Source organism: Zootoca vivipara, chromosome 5 (assembly GCF_963506605.1).
Source record: "Zootoca vivipara chromosome 5, rZooViv1.1, whole genome shotgun sequence".
In the NCBI taxonomy this organism is placed as follows: domain Eukaryota; kingdom Metazoa; phylum Chordata; class Lepidosauria; order Squamata; family Lacertidae; genus Zootoca; species Zootoca vivipara.
The window spans coordinates 57,938,198-57,950,994 of NC_083280.1; the positions used below are offsets into that span (position 1 = coordinate 57,938,198).

General features: G+C 38.4%; 1 protein-coding gene across 3 annotated transcripts in view; it reads left to right on the top strand.

Moving 5' to 3' along the window:
* Nucleotides 1-12,797, top strand: part of DOCK1 (dedicator of cytokinesis 1) — a 362,095-nt gene that overhangs the window by 77,524 nt on the left and 271,774 nt on the right. For all 3 annotated transcript variants that reach the window (XM_035138565.2, XM_035138566.2, XM_035138567.2), the window contains 7 exons: nt 528-631; nt 1,154-1,337; nt 5,111-5,208; nt 5,974-6,063; nt 8,920-9,020; nt 11,444-11,569; nt 12,172-12,280. In XM_035138565.2, the coding sequence (XP_034994456.1) occupies nt 528-631; nt 1,154-1,337; nt 5,111-5,208; nt 5,974-6,063; nt 8,920-9,020; nt 11,444-11,569; nt 12,172-12,280 (812 nt within the window). The remainder of the gene's footprint in view (nt 1-527; nt 632-1,153; nt 1,338-5,110; nt 5,209-5,973; nt 6,064-8,919; nt 9,021-11,443; nt 11,570-12,171; nt 12,281-12,797) is intronic.

Consider the following 12,797-nt stretch of genomic DNA (forward strand, 5'->3'; position numbering starts at 1 on the left):
CCAAGGCCCCTGACTGTATTTTTGAATTTTGGAGATTGAGGATGAGGCATAAAGGAGCATGAGCCCACTATTCTGCCTGATGCCTTTTGTTCCATTAATCAGGGATTTGGTAAATAGCTTGTTTAGCTGGTCTTCTAGGCTCTTGAATCTGGATGCCTTGCTGGGAAATGTGGATAACTTCTCATGAGCTGCATCACAGCCTTATGTGGAGTGGCACATCTGGATCAATGTTACGTATGCATCTCATTGCAATCTGGGGCATAGTGCTTGGGGTTGAGTTTAATCTTGGAGCCATTTTTAGCAGAAGAAGACTTTTATACATTGCATTCTGTGAGTGCAAACAGGCAAGTGGATATATCCTGTATTTCTAAATTTCCATTTCATTCTGAACACAGACAGCCTTATTTAACATAAGGTTATTTACTAGACTTCATGTGTGGTATTAGAACAACCTGTGTCTGCATTCTTGAATGTCTTCATTTGCAGTCATTATCATTGATTTACAATATGTTTCTGTACTTAAACAGCCAAAGATAAATCTGAGAAAATATTTGCCCTGGCGTTTGTTAAATTGATGAGATATGATGGAACAACACTACGGGATGGAGAGCATGATCTAATAGTGTACAAGGTATTATTCTAACCATATGCTGCAGTATTTGTGAATACAAATATTTAAGGAATAGCTATTTTGTACAGTGTGAAGTAGAAGTATAGCTTATGCCTATATTCAGATGTTATTCCCTTAGTAATGGAAAAATAATGTAGGTTATCAGAAAAAAGAGTGAAACTTCACTTTTGTACAGCTGCTTAAGAATTTTTTTAAAAAAACTTACTGAGCCCACTACGCTTTCTTAGTTTAGAGCTTCGTTTGGATCTTTTCTAATGGATAATGTGAAACATTTTCCTTTTTTTGTTCATCCTTCCCTCTAGGTAGGTAACTTGGAATATTGGTGGGTTTAACAGGTGTCGAAAAGCCATTAATTTTTCTGTGTGACATGTTTTTGATCTACTCTTTGAAACCTTTGAGGGGGAAAGTGTCTTCAAGTTGTAGTCTCATTTAAAATGAAATAAGCTGTGATTAAATGCAGAATAAAAATGTTTTCAGCAGCTATACTTAATATTTGCATTTTATTTGGGAATACTGTTGCAGGCAGAAGCAAAGAAGCTAGAAGATTTTTCGACTTATTTAAGTTTGCCCTCTACTAAAATAGAATTGGAGGAAAAAGGTCACTCAACGGCTGGCAAGGGCATGCAAAATCTTGGAAGCTGCACCATCAGTAAAGATTCCTTTCAGATTTCTACTCTAGTTTGTTCAACAAAGCTAACCCAAAATGGTGAGGAAGATTACCACATCCTAGAATAAAAACAACCACCTTGCATTTGTAAAGAATAATAATATAGGCAGCTGTTTGTTCAAGTTGAGTCTCCCTTATGATACTCCTGGGTTGGGAAGCATATTTTGGACCTTATATTTTAAAAATCTGGGTTTCTTGCAAAAGTTGGGTGGCTGACTGTAATAGTAGTGGTGCTCTCCGCAAGAAATGGTGCTGATTACTCTGAGCTATACATATTTCAGTCTTTATTACATATGTACAAAGGCAGTAGACATCATTCAGCCATCTGTACTGTTGGACTCAGATCCAGGAAGTAGCTTTTGGCGGCTTTTTCTCCAACACAAAAGCTTAGGGAGCCCTAATCTCCACCTCTGCATTCTACATTTCACCTCCCACCTCTCCCTTGCTGACGAGACCTGCGTAGCCTCCCCTTCTGTTCCCGAGCTGGTGGAGCTGTGTTGGGGCTCCGGCTCAGCATCCGCCAGCCCTTTCACTCTGTGGCTGCTTCCTGCCACCTCCCCCTGTCATTTCCTGTCCTTCTCCCAGCTGTTTTTTAAATCACATTTATTATTTTGTTATCCCCTTCCCCCCTTTTTCCTTTTAGATGTTCACTAGGACCTTTGTTAGTAGCAATACTCTTGCTTCAGGGTATGATTATGAATTTAGGAAAAGGAATAAAGAAGTGCTCCCAACAGCTTGTAATGCAGTGGTTGAAGTAGATAGGGAACTGCTGTTCAGGAAAGCAAATAAGAACCTTTGATTTGACCAGCTTCTAGATAAATAATTCTGTTTAAAATTGTATTAGAAAATTAAGGAATGAAGAAAGGCAGTGTTACTGTTGAGTTGGGTTGAAGAAATGCACAAGTAATGATATCTGGACACTGGATAAATTGTTATTCTTGGTGAGATGGAAATCTGACATCTCTGACTGCCATTTTTGGCAACTGCCTCATGGTTTTTTTGGATCTGATTGACATATGTGACATTTAAGGAAAAGCTTTTGTTATTTTGCAGTGTTATTTTGCAGTGTTCAGCTCCACAATGGTTTTCATGCACTGTTGAGGCAATAGTAATTCTTAAAGCATTTTCAATATTTAAACAAATGCTTATATTTGTAATTCATGTGTTAAAGCTAACAATATGTCTATGTTGACGCTGCCTTTATTGGTAGACAAAACCATAATTGACTTTAGAGAGTAATTTCTTCGTTTTTGAAGTTCTCCTGTACTCTTTCTGTCAGTTTTACTCAGTATGTTAAATGAGCTTTTATGGTTACTTTTAGCATCTTTGAAATTGAGCTGTTATGCATTCCATATGTCAGTTGATCTGGATGTATGTTCACACTGGATTGGATACTGCACATGTGCTGAGTCCTAAGCACATTTTCGCAGACACATTTTTGTATATATCAGCTAAGTGTGGTAGGATCTTGGGAAGCTCAAAATGGTGAATTTGTTTTTATATGGAAATGGTCTAAAAAGTTTCTTTTTCAACCTAAAGCTTCTCTTCCTAATTAATTTTAAAAGTCAAAAGTTTCAGGGCATCACATGCTGATTAGTAGAAAACCTCCCTAATATTTCATTTCTGGCCCTTTGCTTTCTTCATCCTGGCAGAACAACAAAAATCAAATACTAATTCCTTCTTTTCATGCCATAAAGGAGTGTTGTTGTTGTTGTTTAGTCGTTTAGTCGTGTCCGACTCTTCGTGACCCCATGGACCATAGCACGCCAGGCACTCCTGTCTTCCACTGCCTCCCGCAGTCCGGTCAAACTCATGTTCACAGCCTCAAGAACACTGTCCAACCATCTCGTCCTCTGTTGTCCCCTTCTCCTAGTGCCCTCCATCTTTCCCAACATCAGGGTCTTTTCCAAGGATTCTTCTCTTCTCATGAGGTAGCCAAAGTATTGGAGCCTCAGCTTCACGATCTATCCTTCCAGTGAGCACTCAGGGCTGTTAGTACACTCCTATAAAGGAGTGTACTAACTTTTAAATAGAGGTTCATGGGGCAGCATTATATTTTAAATGTGGATCATAATCCATTGTTCTACCAGTTGACCTGCAATCCTTGCAGATATTACTGGTATGTTTAGAACTGTGTAGCTGGATTCATAACATTACATATACATACACTGCCCTTCCCTGACATAATCCTAATACTGCATCAGTGGTGTTTAAATGACAGGATCATGTTTGTTGGGTAAATCGTGGTAAAAGTCCATATGTTTACCACCATCTCTTGAGGTGCCTATTTTGGGGACCAGAAACCTGTAGCTCTCCAGAAGTTGGCTGAAATTCCTATAACCCCTCACCTGGGAGCTGTTCAATGTATCGGAGGCCTAAGGTGTCCCATTGCTGATTTATAAGGAAATTTCTCACTCTGTCTACTTACTTGTCCTTCAGATTTTACCAGTGTGTTGTTGCACTATATACCATTTTGGAATACAGTGGTACCTCGACTTACGAACGACTTGACAACCGAATTTTTCGACTTATGAATGGGGCAAATGGCCGCACGCTTACGAATTTCTCGACATCCGAACGGAAACCGCGGCGGTTTTAGATAGGGTTTTTTCGGCTTACGAATTTTTAGATGGGGTTGCTTCGACTTACAAATTTTTCCGTTTCCAATGCATTCCTGTGGGAAATCACGTTTCCAAGGGCGCTTTTTGACTTACGAATTTTTCAACCTACGAAGGTGCCTTCGGAACGGAATAAATTCGTAAGTCGAGGCACCACTGTATATGAAGAAAATAACAAGATTCAATGCTCCCTTCTAGACAGAATGGGATGCTATATTCTGTCCATGTAGTTAGCTTTCTTATTTATCACATAATTTTTATCTTTATGTCTGTCCAAGTTAACGCTGTGCAAATTTGCTGATTTTAAAAACTGTGTTAACTTAGAAGTCCTTTTGAGTTCAATAATATTTACTCCCAGATAAAAAAAATGTATAGGATTGCAGCCTGAGTTGTTTATTTATTTAACTAAATTTATATGCCTCTTGGTTGTAAACACAACAACAACATCTAAGTGGTTTACAACATAAAATAAAACATTAAAAATATCTATGAAACCAGTGTTATAAATTTTAAAAAAGATTAAGAACTACACTAGCTAAAAGGAAATAAAATGCCGAAAACAGCTGAAAACAGAATTCCCCCTATTAAATGTCTCAGTTTACAAGGATACTCCAAAACATCTCAGCTGCATTATTTAGTGTTATGCCGAAACACCACCACCACCACCACCACCACCACCAACAACATTTTATTTATTTATTTATTTATTTATTTATTTATTTATACCCCGCCCATCTAGCTGGGTTTCCTCAGCCACTCTGCGTGGCTTCCAACCGTAAAACATACAGCACCAAACATTAAAAACTTCCCTAAACAGGGCCGCTAAAAGTAAAATAGTTGCTTATTGCCTCGACATCTGCTGGGAGGGCGTTCCACAGGGCAGGCGCCACTACCGAGAAGGCCTTCTGCCTGGTTCCCTGTAACCTCACTTCTCGCAGTGAGAGAATCGCCAGAAGGCCCTTGGCGCTGGACCTCAGTGTCCGGGCAAATATTTTTTTAAGCAGATGCTGAAAGGAATACAGTTAGGGTGCCTGTCTGGTGTCAAGAGGCAGGGAGTTCCATAGTTTATGTGCTGCCATACTAAAATATTGATTTCTTGCAGTTGTTTCCATCTCCACTCTGCATTTTATTCTATTGGCATTAGAGCTAACAGATTTGCCTTTTTCTGGTTGTTTCTATGTTGTTTACTCTTAGTGGACCTGCTGGGTCTGCTGAAGTGGCGATCGAACACAAACCTCCTGCAACAGAATCTCAGACAACTGATGAAGGTTGATGGAGGTGAAGTGGTTAAGGTAACTAATCCATTTTCCAGCAGCTTTTTGGCTGATATATTGACTCGAAAGCATATTTAACTCTTGTTCTATATCTAATATAGCTAATGTTGTGCAGTATTACTTTTAAATGTATACAATTTTTTTACATGTATGATAAATTCTGTAATGATGATTCTGTAAAAGTGCTGTATGGTTTTTACTAAGTGAAACAACCTGCTGATTATTGGTTGATAAAATTGATTATTTACGTCCACTTGATATTGAAGAGGAAGAATGCATTTCAGAGAATGTTCTTGGAAGTTTTAAGTCTGGCTCATGCTGATAGGCGACAGAAATTGTGCATTGATTTATGTGCACACCAACTCAGATAAAACTTAATTGCATGTAGTGATGCATAGAGTTTTTGCCAAGGTTTGGTCAAGCTGTTGATACCATAGTAAAATAGCATGAGAAAGCAGTGTTTGGGCAGATTAGATAGACATGGGTATGCATATGCATATGTACAGTATTTTTTTACACTGGCAAAGCCCACACAAGAAATTAATATCAATAACAGCAACAAATATCCCCCAACAAATAAACAATACCCGAGCCCCACTTGGCATGGTCAGGGATGTCGGACGTGTAATCTCCCTATTTCTGGAGGACACTAGGTTGGTTACACCTGTTTTATACTATTATATGGTATATAATTATATAGTATTATATAGTATTTTATTGTATTATATAGTATTTTGTACACCTGTATTTTGTTAAAATAGCAATTTTAATATTTCTTTGCAGTTTCTTCAAGACACACTAGATGCGCTCTTCAACATAATGATGGAGAATTCTGAGAGTGAAACATTTGACACTCTGGTGTTCGATGCTTTGGTAATTTATAGATTTCCATTTAATTTATTCATGTTATTATCCCCTGGAAATAGCAGAGCAGCTAATACTGTATAGTGCTTTACCTGTTTTCCCTCTTCATTTTTGCAGCTCCTTAGCCTTTGGGTGACCAATGATGTTTCCCCGAAGTGATTGGAAATCTATGTTTAAATGAGTTTTGATGGACTAATTAAATAATTGTAATTTCATATTTAGAACTGGAAGAGAACTGTGTTTGGATGTCTGAGTAAAATGTATACCGTAAAAGAGCACAATTTTTGTTTCAGTGTAGCTGTGTATGGTGTTTCCCCCCATTTTTGTGAAACAAAAATGACCATTTCAGTCTATGAAGCCCCATGTACTTCACAGGGACCAACTTGTTTCTTTTCCCATTTGTTTTCTGACATACCGTATTGTAAAAACAGCGTTGTAGCTTAAATAAAAAAATAAGTTCCTCTTAAAAGGGCAAAATAAGAGGCACGCTGATGCTTGAGCCCATAATATCTTGTGCTAGTATAGCTGTGAAATCTGAAGGTGTTGTAGGATTCTGTGATAGTATGGAGCAGAAGATGATACAAGGGAACGAATTTTGAGGATGTACGGTCCAACGTGATGACACAGATAAATTGACCATGTACAAAATCGCTGTGTGTGAGCAGCCCCTTAATCTAGAGGTTATTTTTTTCTCTGATAAAGGAATCTTGCAGGTAGAAGGGGGGGGGAAGGTGGTCATTTCAGATTTCACTTCAGAGCAGGAGTGCAAAATTAGCAAAGGTTCGAAAGATAGCTCTTGGATACATTAAGGTTATATTGCAAAAACAACATTAACCCAAGAGCAACAAAAAGGCAGTAAGAATGTTTGTTGTCCTTATTTTCCATTTTATAGGTCAGAATTCTCACTGTTATCAACAGAGGAAATTCACACCCTTTGACATGGACACCAAATTAAATAATTTCATTTAATTATTAATAACAGGCAGCGGTGTGTCACGCTAGTGACCTGGCAGGGAATGTTACATGCTCCTAAAGCATATTTCTATGTGAACTGGAGTACAGGAAGTGTCTGAAATACCACCCCTGACAAGAAAACATTTTCCCATTTTGTTCCTAACAAAAGCATATATCCATTAATTGCAAGAAGCTGTGGTTGGTTCTGGAAGTCTTTCATCCCGACAGGAATCCCTGCAACCTCAGCCTCACTTGCCGCCACCACCACAAGTACCTGTGTCTTAAACTAGGTTTTTTAGGTGGATTTTATATGCATATGGGGAAATGGATACAGATATAGAGGATTCAAAGATGATAGTTGGCAATTTCTATGGCTTTTCCCTCAAGGCAATTTTCCCTCAAGCCACTTTACTTCCACACCTCAACCCTCTCCAACTGAGTCCTGCTTTCCCTGACTCTTGACCCCCAACAGACCAATAACCACCCAAGACTCAAACTTCCAGGAAGTGAGACTGAAATTTGCCTCTCTCCCTTCCGTCAGAACTCTTCACCCAACAACCTCTGCTAAACAGGCTTTCATGATACAAGGCCTCCTCGTAGTCAGAGGGGTCCCAGAATATATATTCTTATTAAACACAGCCATAACCACACACACATGCTGTATTTCCCCACACAGAGAAATGGTTTTAGTTTTGGTTTTAGCACAAGAGAGATCTATTTGAATATCTCACGGAAAATGTTCTTTTAGAAAGGCATTTCTCTTATTTTCTTTTATTTCCCAGGTGATATTGGGTGTCACATTCTAGTGTGTCATGCCGATATAGGGAACTTAAATCACCTTTGTATAGTATTCTGAATATAAAAATCTCCCCAAATCCTGTACGCTGCAAATGTCTGGCCTAAGTTGGACGGCTTTCAAGCAAAATTTTTACAATCTTTGCTTCAGGTGCCCAATTGTGTCTGAAATTCCATACTCCTGCTAGAAACGGGTGAATGCCCAATTTCAACAAAAGCATGGTGGGCTGCACTAAAGCATTGGCTCAAGATTGCTGTATTTGGACTTGGGGTGGTATTATACAAACACCTGGCCAATGAGGAATATGTCAGCAATTGGCAGAAAACCATGGCTAGAAAAGCCACTGCTATTGGCCTGTCACCCATCCAACTCTTTTACCTGGGCTATGAAGGTGCCCTCAAAGCAAAGACTTTAGGATAATACACACAGTGACCTGAGACATTGATCAGTCCGTCTCCAGTCCGTTGGCAGTAGGAGTACAATATGGGCATAAGTCTGAACAAAATGTTTCTGAAACCTGAAGGCAGGATGTCCTTATTGGGTATTGCTTTGTAACAAACTGATGGGTCTACAGACCGTAATAAATATTGTATTTGTATAAAAAACTGCCCACTGGGCACCTGGGAAAGAATAGGTACAATTTCCAGATTCCTGATTGTGGAAGAGTTTATGTCACTGTGCCGAAAGTGGGTTTAGACTTTCTGAGCTAGAATGCCTTCATTTAAAGAGGTAAAGAATTAAAAGTGAATAACTAACGATGATAAAGCAAGCAAACCTAAACAATGTGTTTTAAATTCCATAGAAAATTCAAAATATCCCATTTCAGTTCATCAGCGGTGAAGAGGTCAAGGCCTCTTTTTAAAGCTACCTCTTCAGCATCTGAGTTCACCTTCTGAAGCTCTCTGTTTGGCTCAAGTGACAATTTTAAGTGCCTGTTCAAAACAGCACTCTGCCCTCCTTCTCTGAAATCGAATGTATGAAGATTAAATCTTCCTCACAAGTATACCAGGCACTTCGGATGTCCCTTCTAACTATCTGCTTCCATTAAAAATGTAAACATTCAGAATACTATACAGTATTTTCATGATAATGGAGTGTCTTTTCAAACTGAACAGGTATTTATCATTGGACTAATTGCTGACCGGAAGTTCCAGCATTTTAATCCTGTTTTAGAAACCTACATCAAGAAACATTTCAGTGCTACTTTGGCCTACACGTAAGCTTTTAATTATTATTACATATTATTCTTTTTTGACCAAGTAATATGTGTTGTAAGCTTCAGAATGTTTAAAAGCTACAATTGTGATGTTATGTTAGCGGAGTGGAGTGTTTATGCTTATCAACTCTTGAAGTTCAAGGCTGGGTGCTTGTCATACATTTAAAGCATGTTACCCTTCTAAAGAATCATTGGACCTGTAGTTTGTTAAGGGTGCTAGGAATTATAGCTCTGTGGTGGTAAACTACAGTTTCCAGGATTCGGTTTTTGGGACTGGCTTAAAATGTATGGTGTATCCCAGCCCAGGTGGCATCCCAGGGCTATTGGAGGCGATGTGCCAATATACTCCTATGGTTACTTTCTGAGTGTAAAGATTGAGTTATGTATGGCAGGTCAATCTCGGTAATGGTTGGTGTTACCCATTTCCTCCCTTTCAGAGGCGTTAAAATGCAGTTCATCTTTATAAATGGGAGGTGGTTGGAGTAAGATGAGATAATAATTGTGGCAATATTAAAAACTGGTATCATAACACTTTTCTCACACACTTTTCATTCCCTGAATGTCTACCAAAACCTGAGCTGTAGCATTTCTGATTCTATATTTGGGGTCAGCAGTTTATAGTCTGGAGTTATTTTAATTTATTATATCTAGTACTTTTAACTGTTCAGTAACTAATTTTTAAGAATGTTAACTGTCACAAGCTCTTGTGACAGGAAAGGGCTATACATTTAATGCGCACACAACTTGTGTAACATTCTGTAGTGTTCATTTTTCACTTAAATTACACCAGTTAATGCTTGTCCTGAATGGTGCTAATAATGTTGAGACTTATGTGTGTTTATGCAGCTTTAATCTAATATTACTGCCTTGAATGATTAGTTGTGAGGGAAATACCCACAAATAAAACAAGCCTGTTCATTGAATGAGAAATAAAATAAATAAAAATTAATAATAATAATAATAGAGTACACATATGACTTCCTGATTGCAATACCTGCTTAATTTTTGTCACTGAAGGATGTCTAGTTCTGGCATCTCATTTGCACAACAGATGCCCACTTGTGTAAAGGACTTATTACTTTTCCCTTGCACTCCTGGATGCACCCCCAAAATCTGTGGATTGTGAGAGTGGTGCTTTGGAGCAGATGGGGGAGGGGTTCAGGAGGATGCGGGAAGTGAGGGAAATCTTTTATTTGCCTTGTGTAGCATTCAATTTTACTCATAGCTACTCTTGGGAAAGAGCTATTTATTTTTTAAACTCTATAACTAAATATATAAATCCATTAGGAATAATTGCTAGTTTGCATTTGGAAGATTTTGTCAGTATTAATGGCGTCCTTATGAACACTACATACAGTGGAATCTGCTATCCACAGGTTTACCACTCCCATCAGCCCATCACCCATTCCCACCCACCCCCACCACCCTCTGTATATATATAAGGGTCTGACACTTCTGTTTCCAGTGTATCTGAAGAAGTGTGCATGCACACGAAAGCTCAAACCAAAATAAAAACTTAGTTGGTCTTTAAGGTGCTACTGAAGGAATTTTTTTATTTTAAATCAAATCTTAGTTTTTGGTAATGCCATTGTAAATTAATTGACTTAGATACCTGGCAACACTTTTATTTATTGGGCAAAGGAATGCAAAATGAATATTTATTTATTATTTTTTTATCCCGCCCTTCACCCCATAGATCTTAGGGTGGGTTCACAACGTAAAAATACAAGATAACCCCCCCCCCCACACACAAAATGCACAATAAAAAGGAAATGTAGTGAAAAGGGGCTGTTTCAAATGCAGGCCCCACTAAAGAAGTCAAGCCCAACAATCTTTATAGCTGCATTCTCAGGTCACCAGTGCAGTGCTCGTGGGCGCAGTTGTGCCTTCACCTGGTTTTCACAAAGCCTGTTGAGCCTTCCCTCCTTCATTGCTCCCTTCTTCATTAGGTGGTGAATGTGGTTACCTTCCTCCCCCTTAAAGTCAATAGAGATGGAGGAAGTTGGAAGATCTATTTCCTATTTAAGCTCTATGTGCTTTTCAAGGCTTGGGAGTAGCACCACAGCAGTTGAATGGAAAGCCGTCTCTCAAAGGGAAGGGGGGAAAGGTGAGAGGCCTGACCAAGTGAGAAGAAGAAAATGGAGAAACTAGGAGTAGACAGGAGGGGAGAAAGTTGGGTGCCTCATGAGTGCGAGAGATCCTTCTGAAATTGCACAATTTTTTCATGTGTCCCCCAACCACCATCAGATCATATTTTTCTCTGTGGACGGAACCATTCAAATTATGTATCCAGTGTACTCTGTGCTGTCATGGTGCAGAAATGTTCTTTGAACCACTGCCAAGGTATACTTGATTGTGACTGTTGCATGCCAGTAAATAATTTTCATTTTTCAGAACCTACTTCTTTTTATCTTCTCATATAGAAAACTGACAAAAGTTTTAAGAAGCTATGTGGATAATGCTGCTGTCACTGATCAGCTATTCAAAGCTATGAAATCTTTGGAATACATCTTCAAATTTATTGTACGGTCAAGAATTTTGTTCAACCAGTATGTATAGTAGCTTTTCTTCTTATTATAGCTTTCAAATTATTTAATTATTCTCTTAATGACTTATTAATATTATATGATAAGGTGAGGCATATTATTATTTTGGGTATACTGAAAATATCGCCATGTTCTGATTAAATGAATGTTGACTATTATTACGCTGTGTTCAGATTTTCTCTCTCCTGCTTACTGATAATTAATTCATTTGATGGTTCTGGTAAGATAATATGCAGTTTGTCTGAATAAGTAGGCAAAGTCTCCAAATTTTAATGATGCAGTAGCAGATCATTCTTCAACTCCCTATCCTATTTGATCATACTGATGCTTAGGTAACATTGACTCTGACATAGAGTTAAGATTATCTCTTAGCTATAAGGAAAATGCTTAGTCAGTGTTATTTTAGCATAAGCATTTATTTTGCTGTATTAGCGGTAGCAAATGTGGTGTTCTCCAGTTGCGATTGGACTGCAACTTCCATTAAACCCAATATTGGAGTTGTACTCCAACAACATTTGGAGGCACCGTGTTGGCCTTTTAGATGATGATGATGATGATGATGACGATGATGATGACGATGATGATGATAATATATTGTTTTTCAGACTTTATGAAAACAAAGGCGAAGCTGATTTTAGGGAATCTTTACTTCAGCTGTTTAAGTCTATCAATGAAATGATGAGCAGTGCCTCCGAGCAGACTGTTATAGTAAAGGTATGATTTGGAAACGAAGAATAACAAGGTTTTTAATACTGTGTACTAAGTGCGTTTGAGATTCATTATTTTGATTTTAATATACAAATAATAATTAGCATTAAGATCTTTTTCAGAGGCTTAAGGTATTGAATGTATTTTCATGTCATGTTTGTGGGACCTCATCATCCCCCAAGCCTCACAGCCATGTAAGGGTGGGTTGTCAGGACTGCAGTTGGAGATGGGAAAGATGAACCTCCCTCCCTGGACAATCCTGATCAGAAGCAGGAATTCCCATGGCTAATAATAATAATAATAATAATAATAATAATAATAATAATAATAATATCATACTAAAGATTTAGCATAATGTGTAGTTTAGGCAGCTGATTTCAGGAGGGCGTCGCTGGGCTATTGGGTTGGGCTTAGGCTTCATCCTGATGATGAAGCAGGAGGAGAACTCTTCAGGAATGTAATTGGCTCCCAATCAGTTTCTTGCTCCTGCCTAGGTTTAGTCTGGTTTATGCACACTGTGCTC